General features: G+C 44.5%; 2 protein-coding genes across 3 annotated transcripts in view; one reads left to right on the top strand and one right to left on the bottom strand.

The window, feature by feature from the left end:
- Nucleotides 1-23,673, bottom strand: part of MAP2K6 (mitogen-activated protein kinase kinase 6) — a 70,053-nt gene that overhangs the window by 45,910 nt on the left and 470 nt on the right. Inside the window, exons 2-3 of one of the 2 annotated variants that reach the window (XM_056550202.1) lie at nt 6,974-7,015; nt 1,908-1,971 (exon numbers count right to left, since the gene is read on the bottom strand). In XM_056550202.1, the coding sequence (XP_056406177.1) occupies nt 1,908-1,971; nt 6,974-7,015 (106 nt within the window). The remainder of the gene's footprint in view (nt 1-1,907; nt 1,972-6,973; nt 7,016-23,673) is intronic. The other variant, XM_056550203.1, reaches the window with a different exon arrangement.
- The window catches only part of ABCA5 (ATP binding cassette subfamily A member 5), a 203,305-nt gene continuing 182,416 nt past the window's right edge, over nt 2,785-23,673 (top strand). Inside the window, exons 1-2 of the mRNA XM_056550216.1 lie at nt 2,785-3,443; nt 4,860-4,994. The gene's annotated coding sequence lies outside the window, so the exon portion shown is untranslated. The remainder of the gene's footprint in view (nt 3,444-4,859; nt 4,995-23,673) is intronic.

Genomic DNA, 23,673 nt, shown 5'->3' with positions numbered 1-23,673 from the left:
GGCCCCCCAGCAGGCATTAGTGACATTGTGCCTGTTGGGGAAATCTGCCTGGTAGTGAGAACACTACCAGGCAGACAAAATGCCATTTCTAAGATAATAAAAACATTTAAAGGCAGAAAATGGGTTAGGAATAGATGGGCAAGAGGCAGGGACAGAAGAGAAAGAAAAAAAAAGGATGGTGGGAGCTACTCTTTAAGGTTAGCAAATTAATTCTGAGCTGAAAGTCTGTAGTGTGCATGAGCCCTAATAACAAAAGATCTATGGTCTGCTGCTGTTGTCAGGGGCAGATTGGCCATATATTTTACCGGATGGGTATCTTTTTTTGTGGGCTACCAGTCCCACTGACACTGCTAAAGTAGTGTTTCTCAACCTAAAGCTGTTTCAAAACTACAACTTCCAGCAGGCCTGAAAAGCCTTTGGGGTCACTCATTTAATTTTTTAAGTGGAATCACCTATAATATTGTCTAAAACCATAAAAGTTCAAAAAAAAAAAAAAAATATGTAAGATCATATATATATATATATATATATATATATATATATATATATATGTGTAAAATGGTGAAAATCCGCCTATGGAGCACTTTGCTGAATTCTGATAAATGTGTATATTTTGAAGCAATAAATTGTAGAGGAGTCCCATAAATTGGGTCACTCTCTTGGATTATTGGTATGATCTCTAGTTTCTGGCCAATATGTAGGTGCATCTCGTGCCTACATTCAGTCAGGGGTCCCACGTACACAGTGGAGAAAGCTGCAAGAGGCCAGAGAGTAGCCCGAGCTGGCAATAATGCACAAGCAGGGGGCAACAGTGAGACATGACCAATACACAGAGAAAGTCTATTCAATCAACGGTGCTCACTTCCATTCGGTCAGCAGCTGGAATTTCAGGAATGCAACAGCTGGGGATTCTTTCAGCGGCAACTCAACTGTGATGTAAGCTCTGTGGCACCTCTGATATTCTCTAGGACAGTGGTCTCCAACCTGTGGACCTCCAGATGTTGCAAAACTACAGCTCCCAGCATGCCTGGACAGCCAACGGCTGTCCGGGCATGCTGGGAGCTGTAGTTTTGCAACATCTGGAGGTTCGCAGGTTGGAGACCACTGCTCTAGGAAGTCCCTATTGCTGCCCGGAGATAACAGCGAGCAACAAACAAACCCCACCCTCATGCACAGCAAAGACTACACTATGCAACCCTATCCACAACCACAATATGCCCAATAAATATTGGATCCTTGCATCATACTCTTCTGCCATATACAGGGTGTGCCATTTATATGGATACACCTTAATAAAATGGGAATTGTTGGTGATATTAACTTCCCTTTTGTGGCACATTAGTATATGTGAGGGGGGAAACTTTTCAAGATGGGTGGTGACTATGGCGGCCATTTTGAATCCAACTTTTGTTTTTTCAATAGGAAGAGGGTCACGTGACACATCAAACGTATTGGGAATTTCACAAGAAAAACAATGATGTGCTTGGTTTTAACATAACTTTATTCTTTCATGAGTTATTTACAAGTTTCTGACCACTTTTAAAATGTGTTCAATGTGCTGCCCATTGCGTTGGATTGTCAATGCAACCCTCTAATCCCACTCTTCACACACTGATAGCAACACCGCAGGAGAAATGCTAGCACAGGCTTCCAGTATCTTGGAACACAAGAGGATGGTTCCCCGCCCAGGGGACTACTTGTGGGCCTGCTGGGGACACCTTTCAAAGTTAATATCATCACTGTCGGCAGAAGCATCACCTGGGCCTGGTAAGGAAGAAGATTTTACCATACCCTTTAACATACTGTGTTCCAAGATGGATTGTGTCCAAAAGTAGTGAACCCCTTTTACAGAAAATTAATTAATAAAAAACTGTATATATTTTATGCATGTATTTTTTTAGGCTTACGTTGGTGGAGTGGGTTCCGGATGCTCAATCGGGAGCTTAGGCAACTTTGGGTTTTTCCTCTTCCCTTAAAATGTGAAAAAGAAACACATGAGATTAAAAAAGAGGTATACAGGTACAACATTCACATGATTATAAAGAATGCAGAAAGCAAACAAAAGCCATGAAAAGTCACAGCACACATGACAATGGAAGGACAACGTCACATAATAAAACTGTAGTGGACAGACCAAGCCCTGTGTTAATAGGCATTGTTGAATGGTTGGTCATGTGTGGGAGAGGTCTGACTACAGAAAGATGTGTCGAGGTGCAACGACTATTACAACACCATTACTCATCACTCCTGACTTGACCTCATTCCACAAAACATGTATATAGGGAGCATGCAGTACAGCCTGCACACAAAGCCTCACGTCCATAAACCGCACCACACCTGTCAATAGGTTGTGTATGGCAATGAAACTCACTTCATTGGAGACGAGCCACAATATTCCACTTTGGAAGAAACTGCTGGCTGTAATACCTGCAAGGCTGTAGTCACATAATATTGATGGCCTGCATTTGTACACATTACAGAGGCCATACAGTGGAATCTGTCACCAGCAGGATCCCATTGTAAAAAAAAATAATAATAATAATATGATAAACCAAAGATGCCAAAAGGACACTGGTATGGCCTTAATTGGGTTATATAGGCCCTATGCATCCTTGGAAAGATCTATTAACATGTTTTTGTTTCCACTTCTACCAGTAAACATCACATCCCTAGCAGGAAACAGTTTATTTTATTTAGTTCCAAAATTGTTGTAAATGGCCTCTGAAGCAAGTTAAAATATTAAAAACGGGTTGTATTTTTCTGCAGCCTCAGTGATTGGCTTCAGAAAGTCATCAGAAGACAGAGAATCATTGAAGTAAGTAAACCAAAGCACTGGAGCAGAAAGGACAACAGATGCTGGATCTGGATAGGTAAGTATTGAATAGTTAGTTATTTTACAGCTCTAGCTGCTTGACGCACCAAATAAGACAACCTCAGGAGCCGAGCTCGCTTCATATCCGGTCCTGGCTTCTATCAGCAGCAAGGAACTGGGCTTATGCCGGACATCGGAGATCAGGCTGCTATCAGGTATTTACTCTTTAGACAGCACTATCATAAGTTGCTTGTGGCGTATAAAATGCCAAAAATCTACTGCCTGTAGCTCGAAAGAGCTAATCGGGCACCCGCGGCAAAATCATAAGGTCCCTATCAGCTGATGAGTATATCCTGAACACACCTCTGAGCAACGATATATCTGATTTTCATGAAGATCAGTCTCTGAATGTAAAGTGAAAGCACCAAGGGAGATGAAAACTGAGGAATATGGGTGAGAAAAAAATAAATAAATAAAAGTATAAAACTTGGATTACCCTTTGCTTATATGAAACAACACAATTTTACCCTTTTCTCATATATGTCTTGGTTTATAATGTGTCGCACCTGTCTGTACAGCATGTCAGCTCAAAGATTGACAAGCAAACATAAATACATAAAGGGCTATACCAGTAAGTACCAAACACAGATGCTATATAGCAGTGATGGGTTAAAATATAGAAAATATAGGTGGTGCACAGCTTAAAGGGGTTGTCTAGGATTAAAGGATTACTGCAGCCATAGAACACTTCTCCCCTATCAGCAGGTCCCAGCATCCGAACCCCCAGCGATCTCCCGTATGGCGCCCCGCACCTGCCGCGGCCCTGCTCGGCTAATCTTCGTGTCCGGGACCTCACTAAGGTGTCGACAGACACGATCCCTCCATTTGACTCTATGGGAGAGGCGAGGATGCACAAATGCTGCATCTCTGCCGTAGAGATACATGGAGGGATAGTGTCTGTTACGGCATCATGCTGCGGCCGATACGCCTCCTGCATGGGGAGAGCCGCAGCAGAGCTGGGGCCTCGTACAGGAGATTGTGGGGTTCCCAGCGGTCGGACCCCCCATGATCAGGCACTTATCCTGCGGATGGGGGATAAGTGTCCTATGGCAACAGTACTTCTTTAAAAATATTCTGCTTATTTTCTGCAAAAACAGCATCACTCCTGTGCACAAAGTGTGTAGTACTGCAGCTCCGTCCTATAAACTTCAATAGAATCGGGCTGCAATACCAGACCCAACCGGTGGAGAAGTGGAGCAGTGGAAAGAAACAGTGTTTTTCTTACTCCTTACCCACAATGCAAACCACTTCAGTTAATCCATTGAAATCTGACAGAGCATTCATGAGACACTGCGCCCAATGATAGAGCTGTGTGACCATGGAGGTACAGCTGTAGAATCCTCTATCCCCTCCCTGCATTCATCCCCCATGAGCACAGAAAAAAAAATATAGAAAAAATACTTTGCGGGGCACACACTTACAGCTGCACAGTCCTCTCTATTTCCTCCCTGCACATTAACATGATCATAGAGAACTGTGCATCCATACAGATATAGTTTCACATTTGAGAGAGGACCGAGAAAGACAGAGACATGTCTATACAGTCACAACTGCTTCACTGCATTCGCCCTAGACTGGTAAGTAACCACTGTTTCACTGTGCTAGACCACCACAAGAGCTGGAATAAAAAGGTTCTGCCCTAAATGGCTATTATCTATTGCCATAGATCCTAGGCCACGCAGCAGCATCAGGATCCATTGTGCTATAGAGCAGTTATCTACCACCAGTGGCTCTGTAGCAGGCAAAGACTACTACCAGCAATGCACAAGGGGCAGTAACACAATGCATGCATGTACTGCTACAGTACAGCCTTTGGCTGTCAGGACATGCTGGGAGTTGTAGTTCTGCACCAGCTGCAGATCACTACTCTACAACAGTACATGCAAAGTTTATAAATGCGTTACTCTGAGTAACTATAGAGCAGTGATCTGTAACCTATAATACTGACTCCTTTGTACAAATCCTCATACGTTTGTTTATTTTACAGCCCCCTCCAGCTCGGACCACCTACCCCGTGACATCATTGCAGGTCCTTCAGCCACAAACTCATCACAGCTCAACTCCACCTTGACCCCTCTCCAAGGCAGCGTAGGATAAAATATTTATGGCACCTTATGATCAGGTAAGTGTGCCCATCCGTCTGGCCTCACCCTTCCTCCTTACATTTTTTTCCCTTTCACCACAATGCTGATAACCAAAAATGGAAGGGCAAAAATGGGGTTGTCTTCACCCCCCGAGTCATCACTTGGTTGAACCACCATTTACTGCAATAGTGGACTGTCTTCAGAGCTCGGATTGACTGGGCCCTTTTAAAGAATTAAAGGGGTACTCTGCCCCTAGACATCTTATCCCCTATCCATCCCATAGACTTACATTGAGGAGGCATGTCCGTGACGTCATGAGCTTCCTCCCCTCATCGCCATTCGTCCGGCATGGAGCAAAGTTCACTCCGGATGTCTGAGGTGCCACAGCAGAGATTGCGGGGGTCCTGATAGGGGATAATATGTCTATGGGCAGAGTACCCCTTTAAGACTGGGTTCATACTATTAAAATTCCTAGCGGAATTCCAATTTGAGATTCTGGTGCAGCAGAGTCCCATTACTGCTAGTAGGCTTCCAATGCTGTGTGCATGACAAAATTCCGTAACATGAACCCAGCCTCACAAGCTTTCATTTAAACCATTCCATTGGAGCTCTGGCTGTAGGTCTTGGGTCATTATCCTGCTGAAAGATGATCCTCCACAACTTTATCCCTGACCTGTTTGGACAGATCCTAGGTCTTAATGCTACTTTTTGTTCAGTAATACTCTTCAAAAACTCTGAGGCCTTCACAAAACAGATATTAGGCCATGTTCACACGTCCGAAATTTCCGTTATATTCAATGGGATTCTGCTGCACAGTGCACACGACAGAATTTCCGCACCAGATGTTTCTGCTGTGGAAATTCCAATTTCTGTGTCCACAAAACGAATCAAAGGGGTACTCCTGTGGAAAACAATTCATTTTTAAAATCAACTGGTGTCAGAAAGTTATACAGATTTGTAAATTACTTCTATTAAAAAAAATCTTAATCCTTCCAGTACTTATCAGCTGCTCTGTCCTGACATGGACAGAGGTGTCAGCAGAGAGCATTGTGGTCAGATAGAAAAGAAATTCATAAAGAAAATCACTTTCTCTGTAGTAAACAGCAGCTGATAATCCTTCCAGTACTTAAGTTTTTTTTTTTTATCAAAGTAATTTACAAATCTGTTTAACTTTCTTGCACCAGTTGATTTAAAATAAGTTGTTTTCCACCGAAGTACCCCTTTAACCTGTTCATTTTGTTTGCAGAATCCATTGCCAGCTATGAGATAGCGCATGCCCGTCGTCCTTGCACTGGAATGTTATGCCGGTGCCCGCAGTCTGTGAAATGTCCACACAGAGATTTTCCGTGTGGACATTCTGGACGTGTAAACATAGTATTTGTACCGAGATTACATATATGGCTGCTTTCACACTATGAAAATTACCCGTTATATAACGCCTGTTATAAAATAGCGGGCATTTGCGGGGTTAAAGGGCAATAAAAAATCCCTACGGACGTTAGAAAATCCCATTATAGTCTATGGGATTTTTCTAATAGACGTTTCAACCCATTATCGCCCATTATTAATAACAGCCATTATTTTGCAACGGGCTATAGTGCATGCACTATTTCTTCCGTTCAATCGCCCCTCTCAAAAATACGTCCGTTACTAATAACGGGCAATAACGGGTTAAAACTGTAGTGAGTACAGCTGTAAAGTATAATACAGGATATAACTCAGGATCAGTACAGGATAAGTGATGTAATGTATGTACACAGTGATCTCACCAGCAGAATAGTGAGTACAGCTCTGGAGTATAATACAGGATATAACTCAGGATAAGTAAGGTAATATTTTTGCAAAGTCACTTTTTATGGAAATTAAATTATGTAAACTATGAAATGATGTCCAAAAGGTGGAGATACTGTACACTAAGCATGTTTACAATGGATATGGATATGAAGAAAGCAGCTCATGTGCCATATGACATCCGTGCTCATGCACACAACATGGACAGATCACTCGCCAGACTCACCAACTCCTTTGCTTGTGGGGGCCTTCTTCATGTACCCAGGAGCTGTGTGACAAATTAAAGGAACACCTACAAATGAAAAGTGTTCAAACACCATTTCAACAAATGCTGTCCACAAACTTGTCTTTGTGCCAATCTTGGGGTAGGACATCTATGCAACCCTAAACCATGCAATTTAAACCCATATGGAAATCACATTTGCTATGCTATGGACCTATAGACTCTGAAAATATATTTGCAGCACCATTTTCTACCACTGCCAGAGCCATTATTGCAATACTGCCTCCATTCATTATCTAGCTCAGATTTCTATTGAAAAGCATTGCCAGCTCCTCCAATAGAAAACTGCTGCCTGTACAGGACTCTAAAATGCGAAGTCCATGAATCTGATAGACCAGTTTCCGCACAGAGTTGGTTTTACTCCCGTAGCTGGTTTGGAGGAAGCTATACATCCCAGGGCCCCGCTTGTCCCCAGTGCACAGAGCCCCGCTTGTCCCCAGTGCACAGAGCCCCGCTTGTCCCCAGTGCACAGAGCCCCGCTTGTCCCCAGTGCACAGAGCCCCGCTTGTCCCCAGTGCACAGAGCCCCGCTTGTCCCCAGTGCACAGAAGCCCGCTTTTCTTCAAACAGCTATTAAAAAGGTGTCCAAAAAAATGTCACAAGGGTATGATATCCAATAGAACCGACATCTATTTATAGCCAAGAAATCAATAGACAGAAATTAAACTTTTAACCCACTCACTGCCATGTATGTGTAAATTTACTATCTACAAATGACAAATTTTATCAGTACAGGAAGTCAATACACTGGTGATTAAAAAGCAGGTTTCTTTTGTGATTTTGATTTCCTGGTTGGCTCCTATACCAAGTATCTCAGAGATCCCCCTCTGCTCTGTCATAGCCTGCAACACAGGGAAATCCTAGTTTTAAAAGTTACCAGAATTCCCATGTGTTTTAGTTTTGTCTTTTTTTATTTTATTTCCTAGATTAACTAAATCAACTAGAACAAGACCAAATAGTTATTAAGAAACATAAAACCTAAAACGGAATAAAATATATAAAGCAAAAGGGTAAACTGCTGCAACACAACCGCCGCACCCGTGAGCCTGCCGGAGGGCACATGGGGACGGAGGACAGGTAAAAGCAGGGGGAGGGGGTTTGGTGAATCATTGAATGATATGGCAAAGGAGGGGGGGGGTTGAGAATGGCACAGGGGGGAGGGAAGGGAATATAATGGCACGGGGAGAATCAAAGAAAGGGAATATAATGGCCCAGGGTGTGATACAGAGGGGGGGGTGAACTGGCACAGGATGATCGCAGCTTTTCTAATGCTGATACTGGTACTACAACGTGATGCATGCAATTGGCAGTATAGCAAGGAGTGCGTCACCAAACTATGTAAGGGCGCCACCATGAAAAGTTTGGAAAGCTCTGACTTAGGTAGTATAATTGTTTAAATGGGAGCCCTACCTGTTGGGGGTGATATCTGGGGGCCTGTCTACCTACTGGGGGAGCTCTACCTAATTGGGTCATTTTTATCTGGTGCTGTCTGGGAGCCCTACCTTTTTACCAGCTGGGATATAGAGATATATATATATATATATATATATATATATATATATATATATATATATATACATATATATACATATATATATATATATGGCCCTATTTACATACTAGTGGAGCCCTACATGCCTGCCTACCTGATAAGGGGACGTACCTACCTGAAATGGGGGGTGGGGGGGTACTACCTATTTATTTGGGCAAACTTACTTATCAGGGGCCCTATCCACCTATTGGGGTGATATACTGATCTACCTATTAAAAAACTCCTGAAAATTTGCCGTTAGAAAATACTGATTGTCCAAGAAAAAGGTATTACGAGATTCTGCAATATTCTATGATTTAGCATCTGCTTCACTGGACTAATATGGCTGCTCCAAACTACTACAGTGACCCCCCGACCTACGATGGCCCCGACATATGATGAAATCGACATACGATGGCCTCTCAGAGGACATCGCATGTCGATGTCAGCATCGACATACGATGCTTTTTTATGTCGGGGCCATCGCATTAAGTGCTATCCGACAGCGCCAAATGCTTAAGATGCTGCCGGATAGCAGCTTAATGTTCCCCGTGTGGTGCGGTAAGTATTACTTACCCCTCCACGATGCTCCGGGGTGCCCTCCGGGTCCAGTGCTGGTCTTCCGGTGTCTCCTCGGCCCTCTCCGATGACGTCAATACGCTGCTGCGCACGTCATCCAATAGGAATGGCGTACGCAGCGGCGTAATGACGTCGCTACGCAGGCCCAGTAAGGCCTTGCGGAAGATAGAAGAGGACCGGAGAAGGCAGCGGAGGACCGGAGAAGGCAGCGGAGGACCGGAGAAGGCAGCGGAGGACCGGAGAAGGCAGCGGAGGACCGGAGAAGGCAGCGGAGGACCGGAGAAGGCAGCGGAGGACCGGAGAAGGCAGCGGAGGACCGGAGAAGGCAGCGGAGGACCGGAGAAGGCAGCGGAGGACCGGAGAAGGCAGCGGAGGACCGGAGAAGACAGCAGAGGACCGGAGAAGACAGCAGAGGACCGGAGAAGACAGCAGAGGACCGGAGAAGACAGCAGAGGACCGGAGAAGACAGCAGAGGACCGGAGAAGACAGCAGAGGACCGGAGAAGACAGCAGAGGACCGGAGAAGACAGCAGAGGACCGGAGAAGACAGCAGAGGACCGGAGAAGACAGCAGAGGACCGGAGAAGACAGCAGAGGACCGGAGAAGACAGCAGAGGACCGGAGAAGACAGCAGAGGACCGGAGAAGACAGCAGAGGACCGGAGAAGACAGCAGAGGACCGGAGAAGACAGCAGAGGACCGGAGAAGACAGCAGAGGACCGGAGAAGACAGCAGAGGACCGGAGAAGACAGCAGAGGACCGGAGAAGACAGCAGAGGACCGGAGAAGACAGCAGAGGACCGGAGAAGACAGCAGAGGACCGGAGAAGACAGCAGAGGACCGGAGAAGACAGCAGAGGACCGGAGAAGACAGCAGAGGACCGGAGAAGACAGCAGAGGACCGGAGAAGACAGCAGAGGACCGGAGAAGACAGCAGAGGACCGGAGAAGACAGCAGAGGACCGGAGAAGACAGCAGAGGACCGGAGAAGACAGCAGAGGACCGGAGAAGACAGCAGAGGACCGGAGAAGACAGCAGAGGACCGGAGAAGACAGCAGAGGACCGGAGAAGACAGCAGAGGACCGGAGAAGACAGCAGAGGACCGGAGAAGACAGCAGAGGACCGGAGAAGACAGCAGAGGACCGGAGAAGACAGCAGAGGACCGGAGAAGACAGCAGAGGACCGGAGAAGACAGCAGAGGACCGGAGAAGACAGCAGAGGACCGGAGAAGACAGCAGAGGACCGGAGAAGACAGCAGAGGACCGGAGAAGACAGCAGAGGACCGGAGAAGACAGCAGAGGACCGGAGAAGACAGCAGAGGACCGGAGAAGACAGCAGAGGACCGGAGAAGACAGCAGAGGACCGGAGAAGACAGCAGAGGACCGGAGAAGACAGCAGAGGACCGGAGAAGACAGCAGAGGACCGGAGAAGACAGCAGAGGACCGGAGAAGACAGCAGAGGACCGGAGAAGACAGCAGAGGACCGGAGAAGACAGCAGAGGACCGGAGAAGACAGCGGAGGACCGGAGAAGACAGCGGAGGACCGGAGAAGACAGCGGAGGACCGGAGAAGACAGCGGAGGACCGGAGAAGACAGCGGAGGACCGGAGAAGACAGCGGAGGACCGGAGAAGACAGCGGAGGACCGGAGAAGACAGCGGAGGACCGGAGAAGACAGCGGAGGACCGGAGAAGACAGCGGAGGACCGGAGAAGACAGCGGAGGACCGGAGAAGACAGCGGAGGACCGGAGAAGACAGCGGAGGACCGGAGAAGACAGCGGAGGACCGGAGAAGACAGCGGAGGACCGGAGAAGACAGCGGAGGACCGGAGAAGACAGCGGAGGACCGGAGAAGACAGCGGAGAGCCCAGCGGAGGCCCGGGGTCACCATCGGGAGCGGCGGGGACACCATCTCGACCGGCGGGGACAGGTGAGTACAGCTTCCTATACTTTACATTGCACGAATCCCTCAACATACGATGGATTCGACAAACGATGGCTCGTTTGGAACGAATTACCATCGTATGTTGAGGGACCACTGTATATTAAATATGCAAATCCAAGACCTCTGATAAAAGATCTTTAAAGGGGGTACAACAGTGGAATACATATTTTTTTTTATTAAATCAACTGGTGCCAGAAAGTTAAACAGATTTGTAAATGACTTCTATTAAAAAATCTTTACCCTTCCAGTACTTCATAGCAGCTGTATGCTACAGAGGAAATTCTTTTCTTTTTGAATTTCTTTTTTGTCTTGTCCACAGTGCTCTCTGCTGACACCTGATGCCCGTATCAGGAACTGTCCAGAGCAGCATAGGTTTGCTATGGGGATTTTCTCCTGCTCTGGACAGTTCCTGATACGGGCATCAGGTGTCAGCAGAGAGCACTGTGGACAAGACAAAAAAGAAATTCAAAAATAATTTCCTCTGTAGCGTACAGCTGCTAAAAAGTACTGGAAGGGTAAAGATTTTTTAATAGAAGTCATTTACAAATCTGTTTAACTTTCTGGCACCAGTTGATTTAAAAAAAAAAAAAAAAAAATTAAAATGTTTTCCACCGGAGTACCCCTTTAACAACTCAAACACTGGAAACCCACTGTGATCATATTTACAGATGTTATCTGATGGTTACAACCCCTCATCTAGGTACCCATTTTGGGTATAGGGACTTCATGGAAGATACAGACTCCCTGTTAGAGGGTTCCTTTGATTTTCTCCAGAAGCAGAACAGAGACTCGGCTGTCAAAATTGGCAGCAGCTACAATTACAGCAAAAAGGTTACACTTCCCATTCAAGCATCTGCCAGCATTTTCACTTTCAATTTTTAACCCATGTCAGGGAACTTCCACTACATATCGTAACACATTATAAGGGTCCCTAAACAATAAGCTGAACATAGCTAATTGCAGAGGGTCCAAATACATGAAGTCCCTGCAGCGCCACCAAAGGAGAAATTAAGCATTGCACAGTACTCAATCAAATAAATGATTATTTAAGTAATGCAGCACGGCCAAAACAGTATTTCCAGAGCCGCTTTTCACTCTGACTAAACGGAGCATTCCCTTTTATTGACTCAAAATGATCTAGGTGTATGAAAATGGGTTTTTTAAGCTGTAGATCCCCTTTTAACAGGCTCTATACTTTTGCAGTGGGGAAACCTGAATATCAACTTAGTTCTGGTTCTCAATATTAAACTTTACAGTAGGGGAGAAGTATGAGATCCTGGGCATCTCCTGCATTTACTAGACAAAACCTCTAGCACGTGCGGTTTTAATTTCACCTCTAATGTCACATAGGGAGGTTGGAATAGATTGCATCTTGTTCTGATAGAGACTTAGGTTATATTCACACAGCAGAATTTCCAAACATTTGCACCAATTCCGCATCTGCTACTATTAGGGTGGATTCCAACTTGTGCGGATTTCGTGTGGAATCGATGCAGATTCTGTGCAGAATCCACATGCAGAAATTCCGAAGTGGGAGCGAGGAATCCCATTTAAGTCTATTGGGCTATAATTTGACGCGGAATCTTGCATGCAGGAATTTCTGTCGTGTGAATATAGCCTTACAGGTCTGCATTTAAAAAGGCTTTTTCAGGGAGGTCCTTGTTGACTATTGATGCATTATTTCAATAGAGGTTTTCCCTGTCCTTTTGGGGCATCCCTCATGACACCTTCACTACTCCTAACAGTAATAGCCTGGTATTCTGATATTACACAAAAAGTCCCCAACCCCAGTGGTTTCAGCTATCTCCTTACTGACTAGCGCAGTGTTCTCCAAACAGTGCGTCTCCAGCTGTTGCAAAACTACAACTTCTAACATGTCCAGACAGCCTGGACTAGTCAGAAAGGGGATAGACAAGGGAGTCCTGTCTATTTTTTTATTTTTCTATACAGACAGCCCAGGAATTATACAAAGAAAAAAAACTTCTCCTTTAGACACTTTACCTCCCTGAGATGTTTGACAAGTGTTCTTCAGGGATTAAAGGCAAATGGTGACTTCTCTCCTTTTCCCAGGATTTTTATAATCTTCAACCTTATCCCTAATTCAACTGCAGCTTCCAAATCCAAATGTGGCATTATCGTGTAGGTCAACCTTCGCCAATGTTGCACAATGTCTGACACTTATTAATGTCACTAACCCCTTAAGGTCTCAGCCCATTTGGGCCTTAAAGGACTCAGACAATTTTATTTTTACGTTTTTTCCTCCTCACCTTCAAAAAAATCATAGCTTTTATATTTTCATCCACAGACTAGTATGAGGGCTTGTATTTTTGTGCAACCAGTTGTCCGTTGTAATGCCATCACTCACTTTACCATAAAATGTATGGCGCAACCCCAAAAATACTATTTGTGTGGGGGAAATTAAAAAGAAAACCGCAAATTTTGCAATGTTTTGTTTTCATGTCGTACAATTTAAGGTAAAAATGACATGTGTTCTTTATTCTTTGGGTCAATACGATAAAAATGATACCCGTGATAACGTACTTTTCTATTACAGTTGCGCTAAAAAAAATAAAAAATAAAAAAAGCAAACTTTTTAACCAAATTAGTACGTTTAAAATCCCCCTATTTTGAAGACCTATAACTTTTTAATTTTTCAGAGAGAGAGAGATAGAGATATTTTTTTTTTTTTTTTTTTTTACACTTTTTGGGGGTGAAATAGGGAAAAATGGGACAATTAAGTTTTTATTGGGGGGGGGGGAGGGGTTTTTCACATTTTTCTCACTTTTTTTTTTACACTTTAATAGTCCCCATAGGGGACTATTTATAGCAATCATTTGATTGCTAATACCGTTCAGTGCTATGCATAAGACATAGCACTGATCAGTATTATTGGTTATCTTCTGCCCTGGTCTGCTCGATCGCAGACCAGAGCAGAAGACCCGTGGAAGGCAGCGGAGGCAGGTGAGGGTACCTCCGTCTGCCGTTCTGGATGATCAAATTGCTGCGGCAGTGCTGCAGGCAATCTAATCATCCATTTTAGTGACCGCGATGCTGCAGATGTCGTGATCTGTATTGATCACGGCATCTAAGGGGTTAATGGCGGACATCCACGTGATTGCGGATTTCCGCCATTACCGGCGGGTCCTTGGCTGCTATCAGCAGCCGGGACCTGCCACGCATGACCCGAGCATCGTTCCGATGCTCGCAGTTATGCATAGGACGTAAATGTACGTCCAGGTGAGTTAAGCACCAGCTCACCAGGACGTACATTTATGTCCGGCGTCTTTAAGGGGTTAAGTAGGAACTGTCATTTCAACCATCTGTGCATAGATCAATAGTAGAAGCAATTATAAAAAGAAACTTTGTAATATATATCTTATAATTATATCAATTATATCTTGTGTTGCTCAATTTTATTCTCTGAAAATCAGCTCAGCTTTCCTGTGTCTGCAAGACAAGCAATACAAGTCTATGGAGGGATGGAGAAGTGGACTCTGCTCACCAGCTCTGTGAGAACTGCAGATTAGTGATGAAGCTTACAGAGTAGACATCTGCTTAAAAAAAAAAAAAAATTCTGAATACAAAATATATATTGACCAGAAATAGCGCTGCTCCTCATGCACACAAACGGCAGCTTATCCTGATAAGTTACCTGAAATGAAAGTGTATGCTTCAAAAAGTAATCCATGCTTTCCTGTTTCACCTCCTTTTTGAGGGAATTAGTCAGTGGTGTTCTGTACCCTTTGCTAAGGGCAATTGTATAGTGTTACAGGAGAAGCTGCCCACCCACTTCCTCAGTAGTCACTCTAAGGCCTTTTATGACTCCCACCCATGCACTGATCTCCCAAAACTCCCATAATATAAGCAGCCTACTGTCGGCTACTGTATGTAGCTTTGTGCACATGTCTCTGCTGCTGAGTCCTTTATCTGATAGGCAGAAGCTATCACATTATCAGATAATAATAATAATGCAACTAAATCACAACCCAAGTTCTGTTCTAACCTGCTTTAGAACAGTAAATTGTTTTTGATTTCTCCTTTAAGGAAGTATTCGCCTGTTGAAGATTTGTTGCAGGAATTCCAAAAATTGTCCCTGCCAGACGGCATCTCTGATCGGAATTCCATAGTGTGAACATACCTTTATACTTCTAGGGCAGATTATAAAACAACCCAGCTCCTGTCATGGTAAATTTTATTGCCCGATTCTTTTGTGCTCCCAAGAGATAAGACTTCATTCACATCTGCATCGGAGATTCCTGTTTGGGGCCTCAGTCATTTATACTGTTTAAATAACGGGCCAATAAAAAATAAAAAAACTTTAGCAGGAAGCATTTTTTTCCCTGTTGGAATTCTATGACAGACACCAGACGTAAATTTAACAGAACCCATTAAAGTCAAAGGAGTCTTTCAGGATCTGTTTGTGTCGAACATACTCTGTTCACTTCACTTGTTTGGAACCTATGACAGCCTTTGACACAAATGTGATCCTAGCCTAATCTGCCGCCAATGGAGTCTGGTAGGGGTTCTCTCTTCTCCTAATGCATGCTTGCTCAGACTAGCTGAGTGTGCATGTGCAAGGATTTGGTGGAAGGGGCAGGAGGAATTACTGTTGGCCAAAACAAGCAGGGGTTAAAACAAAAGCGTAAAATCACCACTGTAAGGTTCAGGCTAGTGTAGTAAGAAACTCTTACCAGAGGTCAGCTTGGGTGAGTGGATAAGCCTGGTCTGCAGCCTCCCCGACCTTAGTGAGACACGGCAGGTAAAGACTTCCACAGGGTGGTGGTGGGGGGGGGATAACGGCGCTGACCAAGATAGGACACGTCTGGTGAGTAAAAGAATTTATTCAAATGCAACGCGTTTCACCGTGCTTGCGCTGCGAAACGCGTTGCGTTTGAATAAATCCTTTTACTCACAAAACGAGCAGGCGGCAGAGTGTGAAGACTTCACAAACGTGTGCCCGCATTGGGAAGTAAAGAAGCACTGGGTAAGAGAGACTTGATTTACTGAACACTAAAGCACTGGAGGGACATAAATGGATTATTTAGTTAAAGGGCAACCAACATATAAAGAAAACTTATGTAACAGTGAAGTCAGAAGTTTTCCTTGGTGGGGTTCTGACTCCCAAGGTGCCCACTGGTGGAGACGTAGAAGCACTCTGCTAAGCACTGTACCCTTCTCGCTTTGTGAAGCTCTGTTTGGCTTATCCTTTGAGAGGCAAGTATAGCACACTATGGATTCATAGACTTTGAATTCATACACTGCTCTAATCACGTCTCAGAGTATCTGCCGGGCAGAGTCATACACAGTTGAAGGAGCACAGTGATCAGCCAAGTGCTTCTGCCTTCTCGTCCCAGCACCTAGCTCGGATCTCAGGACCGCAACAGTTTTTTTTCCTCCAAAAGTTAAACCCCTAAAAGTAGTTATAAATAAATAAGCACAACAAAACCAAAAGTTTTATTCTGCTACTCACTTTCCCACAATCCTCTTGTAGACCTCAACAGGAGCCTGGAAGAATTAAGTGCTGCCTGGGGGGCTGTATAGGGAAAAACTCCATTTGCACACTAATCAGTCAGGCTGTATTTGCTGTACGCAGTCACAGAAAGGCATTGTATGTATACAGAGGGGCGGGGAAGAATACCAAAGGCTTTCGGAGCCAATTTAACTTTTTTTTGTGTCTGGGAAAAAGAGGTAATAAACATCTCAATCCCCCACCCCAAATTAAAACATAGTAAGCCCCCCCCCCCCCCCCCCCATGTGCATTGGCTACATCAGAAGAATACATGTGCACTGCTCAAAAAAGCTACACTGCTCAAACAAAATTAAAGGGAACACTTAAAACAACACAATGTAACTCCAAGTCAACCCACTCAGAAAGCAACACTGATTGACAATCAATTTCACAGGCTGTTCTGTAAATGGAACAGACAACAGGTGGAAATTATAGGCAATTAGCAAGACACTCCCAATAAAGGAGTGGTCCTGCAGTGGATGACCACAGACCACTTCTCAGTTCCTATGCTTCCTGGCTGATGTTTTGGTCACTTTTGAATGCTGGCAGTGCTGTCATTCTAGCATGAGAGGGAGTCTACAACCCACAAAAGTGGCTCTGGTAGTGCAGCTCATCCAGGATGGCACATCAATGCGAGCTGTAGCAAGAAGGATTGCTGTGTCTGTCAGTGTAGTGTCCAAAGCATGGAGGCGCTACCAGGAGACAGGCCAGTACATCAGGAGACGTGGAGGAGGCCGTAGGAGGGCAACAACCCAGCAGCAGGACCGCTACCTCCGCCTTTGTGCAAGGAGGAGCACTGCCAGGGCCCTGCAAAATGACCTCCAGCAGGCCACAAATGTGCATATGTCCACTCAGACTCCATGAGGGTGGTATGAGGGCCCGACATCCACAGGTGGGGGTTGTGATTACAGCCCAACACCGTGTAGGACGTTTGGCATTTGCCAGAGAACATCAAGATTGGCAAATTCGCCACTGGCGCCCTGTGCTCTTCACAGATGAAAGCAGGTTCACACTGAGCACATGCGACAGACGTGACAGAGTCTGGAGACGCCGTGGAGAACGTTCCGCTGCCTGCAACATCCTCCAGCATGACCAGTTTGGCGGTGGGTCAGTAATGGTGTGGGGTTGCATTACTGTGGGGGGGGGGGGGGGGCGCACAGCCCTCCATGTGCTTGCCAGATGTAGCCTGACTGCCATTAGGTACCGAGATGAGATCCTCAGACCCCAGGCATTGTTGGGAGGTCATACAGGCACATGGAGGCCACCCACACACACTACTGATCCTCATTTTGACTTGTTTTAAAAAGGACATTAGATGAAACTTGGATCAGCCTGTACTGTGGTTTTCCACTTTGATTTTGAGTGCGACTCCATACCAAATCCAGACCTCCATGGTTTGATAAATTTGATTTCCATTGATACATTTTGTGTAATTTTGTTGTCAGCACATTCAACTATGTAAAGACGAAAGTATTTCAGACGATTAGTTCATTCATTCAGATCTAGGATGTGTTATCTTAGTGTTCCCTTTATTTTTTTGAGCAGTGTATATACCGTGATATACAGGGTGGGCCATTTATATGGATACACCTTAATAAAATGGGAATAGTTGGTGAAATCAACTTCCTGTTTGTGGCACATTAGTATATGTGAGGGGGGGAAACTTTTGTTTTTTCAATAGGAAGAGGGTCATGTGACACATCAAACTTATTGGGAATTTCACTAGAAAAACAATGATGTGCTTTGTTTTAACGTAATTTAATTCTTTCATGAGTTATTTACAAGTTTCTGACCACTTATATAATGTTACAATACAGAAATTTAGGTGCACTACTGTGGTAGATGTATACAATGACATTGGCTATCCCTCAACACAGATGTTAAAATTGAGACATTCGCCAGTGTATCCTTATAGGAAGGACACACCAGAGCCCGCACACCAACACCAAGGTTTCTCAAATGGCACAGGACCCAACGTAGTGCACCTAAATTTCTGTATTGTATTATTCTAATTGTTACACATCCACACTGTATCTGGTGTAGGATTCTATTGTGGCACTTGTAGTCCGCTGCAGGCATCCTCCATTGTATGCATTTTTATGCTGGGGATTGCCCCTAGCAACGGACTACAAGGGCAGGATCTGCTCCCCCAGTATAAATGCACAACTGCATTTGAGGTTGAGCACCTCCAGCCATTTGAGACCACGTTTTTTGTTGTTGTTTAAACACTTATAAAATGTGTTCAATGTGCTGCCCATTGTGTTGGATTGTCAATGCAACCCTCTTCTCCCACTCCCTTTGGGGTCATCTGAAGGCAACTGTTTATGCTGTGAAGATACAAGGTGTGCAGCACCTGAAACTACGGATACTGGAAGCCTGTGCTAGCATTTCTCCTGCGGTGTATATAGTAGTATATAGCAGTGTATATGGATACTAGAAGCCTGTGCTAGCATTTCTCCTGCGGTGTATATAGTAGTATATAGCAGTGTATACAGATACTGGAAGCCTGTGCTAGCATTTCTCCTGCAGTGTTGCTATCAGTGTGTGAAGAGTGGGAGAAGAGGCTTGCATTGACAATCCAACACAATGGGCAGCACATTGAACACATTTTATAAGTGGTCAGAAACTTGTAAATAACTCATGAAACAATATAGTTATGTTAAAACTAAGCACATCATTGTTTTTCTTGTGAAATTCCCGATAAGTTTGACGTGTCACATGACCCTCTTCATATTGAAAAAACAAAAGTTGGATTCAAAATGGCCGCCATGGTAACCACCCATCTTGAAAAGTTTCGCCACCCTCACATATACTAATGTGCCACAAACAGGAAGTTAATATAACCAAACATTCCCATTTTATTAAGGCGCATCCATATAAATGGCCCACCCTGTACTCATAGCTACCTATAGGTCAAAGTAGAGCTGCATACACATTGAACTATTTATTTATGTATAGTATCAGCAGTAAAAGGGCAGTTAAAGAGGTACTTTTGACCATGGCTGTATCTAAAGGTGTTGTCCCCACACTAAACCAACAGAGAAATAATGGTGTCATGATCCATCACCTGATGTATTAGGCAATGTTTACATTACGGAATTCCGCTGTGTGAATGGGCCTTCCGCAAACACACATTCTCATGATGGAATTGGAGAATTCCTCCGCTGAAATTGATCTGCCAAAAGAATGAACAGGTTCATTCTTTTGGAGGAATTACGCACATACTGCTTCACCGCCAATTGTGGCGCCACAGGTTCATCCTACTGCCAGAAGCCGCCAGGTGGAATCTAAGCAGAATTCTGCAAGCAGAGGTTCCAGTGTCAACATACCCTTATACTTCTAGGGCAGATTACCGAACAAGCCCGGAAGACCATAATATGGCTGCGCAAAGAGCTCCTGTCATGTGCCTCAGATTAGCCCCCCCCCCCCCACACCAAATTATAAAAAAAAAATAATTCCCTGTTAGAATCCTGCAAAATGACAGACACAGGACAGAAATCCAATCCATTAAAGTCAAAGGGATCTCTCAGGATCCGTTGGCGTCGATCAGGCAATGGACCATCCGGCTCTGTTCACTCCATTTGTTTGGAAACTATGACGGAGCCTTTGACATAGATGTGGTCCTAGCCTAAACTGCAGCCAATGGAGTCTGGTAGTGGCTTTCTCTTCTCCCAAATGACAGTGCATGCTTGCTCACCCTAGCTGAGTGTGCAATGGGGGGGGGGAGTAGTGGGGCCCATTGAAGTTTGTAAGGCCTCTAATGTACCTCTGTATATCTCAAATGTCATAAAGAGGCTTCTTTTGTTGAATACTGTACCAATCACACAAGAAAAAATAAAAAAGACTACAGAAATATTTTTCCCTCGAAGCACTGCTTCTAGGAAAGAATATGTCTGCTTGTACTACACTTGACAGGGCATATACTGCAGCACATAGACGCTGTGCAGCTCTATAATAGGCCCCAGGTCTCGACCCCAAAGCTCAATTCACACATTGCAATTTCCAAAATTCTGCAGGTCCCGGATTGTATAGAAAAAGCTGGTGCTACGACCATTCAGAAATGCACAGTCTCCATAGACGGCAATGCATTTCTGAGCAGATTCTGCAGAAACAACTGACATGTTCATCCTTTCTGTGGAGTCCAGAATTAAAATTTCCGCATCGGAAATTCTGCCGTGTGCATGATGCTGCAGAATCCCATTGAAAACAATGGGAGTCTGCTGCCACAGCATTTCCAAATTGAATTTTCCCACCAGATTCCACTGGGAAATTCCTCTGTGTGAATGGGGCCTGAGTGAGTGTTATGGTAAAACAAAATACATTGAGGCTGCATCGTAGCCGTGGATGCCGATTTGCCACATTCAATATAACATCCTGCATTTCAAACCCTTTTTTGCTTAGAATTAGTAATGTCACTTTAGCCACCATATTTGAAATGCATGTTGATAAAAAAAAAAAAAAAAAAAAACACATGCCATAGTTTACGGTAGGGCTGGGCGGTATGACCAAATATGTGTATCACAGTATTTTTTTTTAACTTTTGGCGGTTCCACGGTATATAACGGTATTTCCTTCTCCTCCCCTCTATCTCTCCCCCCCCCTCCTCCTCCCCAAATTAATTATCAGCCCAGCGCTGCCCCCATCGAGGTAAAGACTCACATGTCACCCGCAAGCGCTGCCCTCCTCGTCCTGTTTGTTGCGGCCGCCGGCGCTGACACTCTATACTGTGCGTTAAACCAACGCATGTTCCTACGTCGGCCTCATGCTGTGGGCGGCAACGTTGGACAGCCGTCAGCCTATCACTGTCCGCAGCGATGTTCCGCCTCATGTAGCCCACTGTCATGTAAGGAGCTTTGGCCGGCTTCTTACATGACAGTGGGCTCAGCCTATCACCAGCCGGGGTGACATGTGAGTATTTACCCCGCTGGGGACAGCACTGGGCTGATAATGAATTGGGGGGCAGAACGGCGCTCGCGGGTCACATACGATTAGTTCCCCGATGTGGGGACAGCGCAACACTGATTCATTCATTCCCGAGGGGGAGGGGCCAAACCGGTATTGCGGTATGGGTTAAAATTCATATCGTGCAGCACAAAAATTTTGGTATTCGGTATGAACCGGTCTACTGCCCAGCCCTAGTTTACGGTGTGAACTGCAGCACATATTGCCATGAAAAACATGGTTTTTGCATTGCATAAACTTTTCATCGCATATCTTGGCATATGATTTGTAACAAACAACGCTGTGTGAACCCGGCCTTATAAAATACGTTTTTTGTTATTTTTTTCTTTAGACTATCCCCTTCCAACACATTTAGATACAAGTTAACACCCCTTAACTCCAACCATTTATCCATAAATAAGCCTAGAAAAACACTTGACGGATCCCATCAGCAGTAAGACAGGACTTCGAAAGAATCCGCAAACAGAGTTCATGTTTAATCCCTCTATTAACCCGCAGCACTAGTTCTCCCATTTCCCCCCCAGTGCGTTATTTCATTGGCTTCTTCAGCCCCCGGCAAGGCCTTAGGGGCTGGACTGCTAAAATAGTCTTCACTAAAGAACGTTTTAAATAGCTCAGTGTATATCATCAACACTGCGCCAATCAATACCGGGCCTGACTGTGCAAAAGGCATAAGAAAAAGAGGGCAGTGAGTAATTCCAGTCTGAAGAAGGTATATGAGGGGAGGGGGAGGCTGTGCACAGCTGAATGAACTGCAACCACACAAACTGCAGCAACTCAAACCTCAAATACGGTACTATAAAATGCAAAAAATATACAGTGATCCCTCAGCTTACAATGGCCTCAACATACCATAGTCTTTTCTGGACCATTGTAACTTGAAACCAGACTCAACATACAATGCTACAGACAATCCAGATCTGCGAAATGTGTCAATAACCGGAAGAACTGACCAATCAGAATGGGCATTTTACTGGTAAATCCTCTGTATTACTGAAGTGCATGCACTGACTGGTGTGTGGTAGCGCCCCCTACAGTACAGGGAGGTATTACATGTTCTGTACTACTATTTACCTGTACCATGTTACTTTTTTAGGACATTGCGTGTTCTGTACAGGACCCTGAAGAAGCTCCTGTCCTCTACATAGACCAGTATTTCCCAACCAGGGTGCCTCCAGCTGTTGCAAAACTACAACTCCCAGCATGCCCAGACAGCCGAAGGCTGTCTGGGCATGCTGAGAGTTGTAGTCTTGCAACAGCTGGAGGCACCCTGGTTGGGAAACACTGCCAGACAGTGATTTACAGCTCCCAGCAACTCTTTCTTACTTTTATATGTAAGGATTTGCTTTATCTATATTAGTTATCCACTTATTTTTCTTTAATCCTCACATTTTCCTATTTTTGGATGACATTTTGGTGGCTTCAGAACCAATTACCAGATTTCCATAGAGCCATGGTCTCAACATACAATGGTTTCAACATACAATGGTCGTCCTGGAACCAATTAATATTGTAACGTGAGGGCCCACTGTACCTATGCAAAGATTCTACTAAATGCATTAAAAAACTAAAATGCTAAATAAAATAAAAATATATATAAAAAAAACTATTTCACAATTGCTATTTTTTCCCTGCACCCTCCCCCCCCCCCCCCCCTGCACTAGACAATGCAATCCTGCACAACAAGTAAAAAGACAATGCAACCTAAAAGTGAGAACCAAGTCACCTGGAAACAGAATTCATGCAACATAAATAAATCAATAAATAAAGTGCATTCATGGCCTGCTAAATAAAAATCAAAATTTAGCTAAATCATTCCCAACATTCCCTGCAAAATAATATAAAGCAACAGAGCAAAACAATAATAATTATAATAATAATAAATAAAATGCATGCACTTTAAACCTGTGCATGCAGGGGCTGGTGCAGAAAGTACATTCCACTGTGTGAGAAGTGAAATGTGCAGCCATGTAAATGGCTGGGATGAGGATTGCACTAGGAGTGGTGATCTACAGACATGTTGCATGGAAGCCCTGCCTTGCAGGAACTCTGCAGAAGGGCAGCTAGCAAACAGGAAATGCAACTGCACCAGGGAAAGCTCAAACTTGCTAATGCACTTGCAGCCAGC

Source organism: Hyla sarda, chromosome 13, assembly GCF_029499605.1.
Source record: "Hyla sarda isolate aHylSar1 chromosome 13, aHylSar1.hap1, whole genome shotgun sequence".
Classification (NCBI taxonomy): Eukaryota; Metazoa; Chordata; class Amphibia; order Anura; family Hylidae; genus Hyla; species Hyla sarda.
The sequence above is the reverse complement of the archived record's forward strand: the minus strand, read 5'-3'. Positions and strand labels throughout refer to the sequence as shown.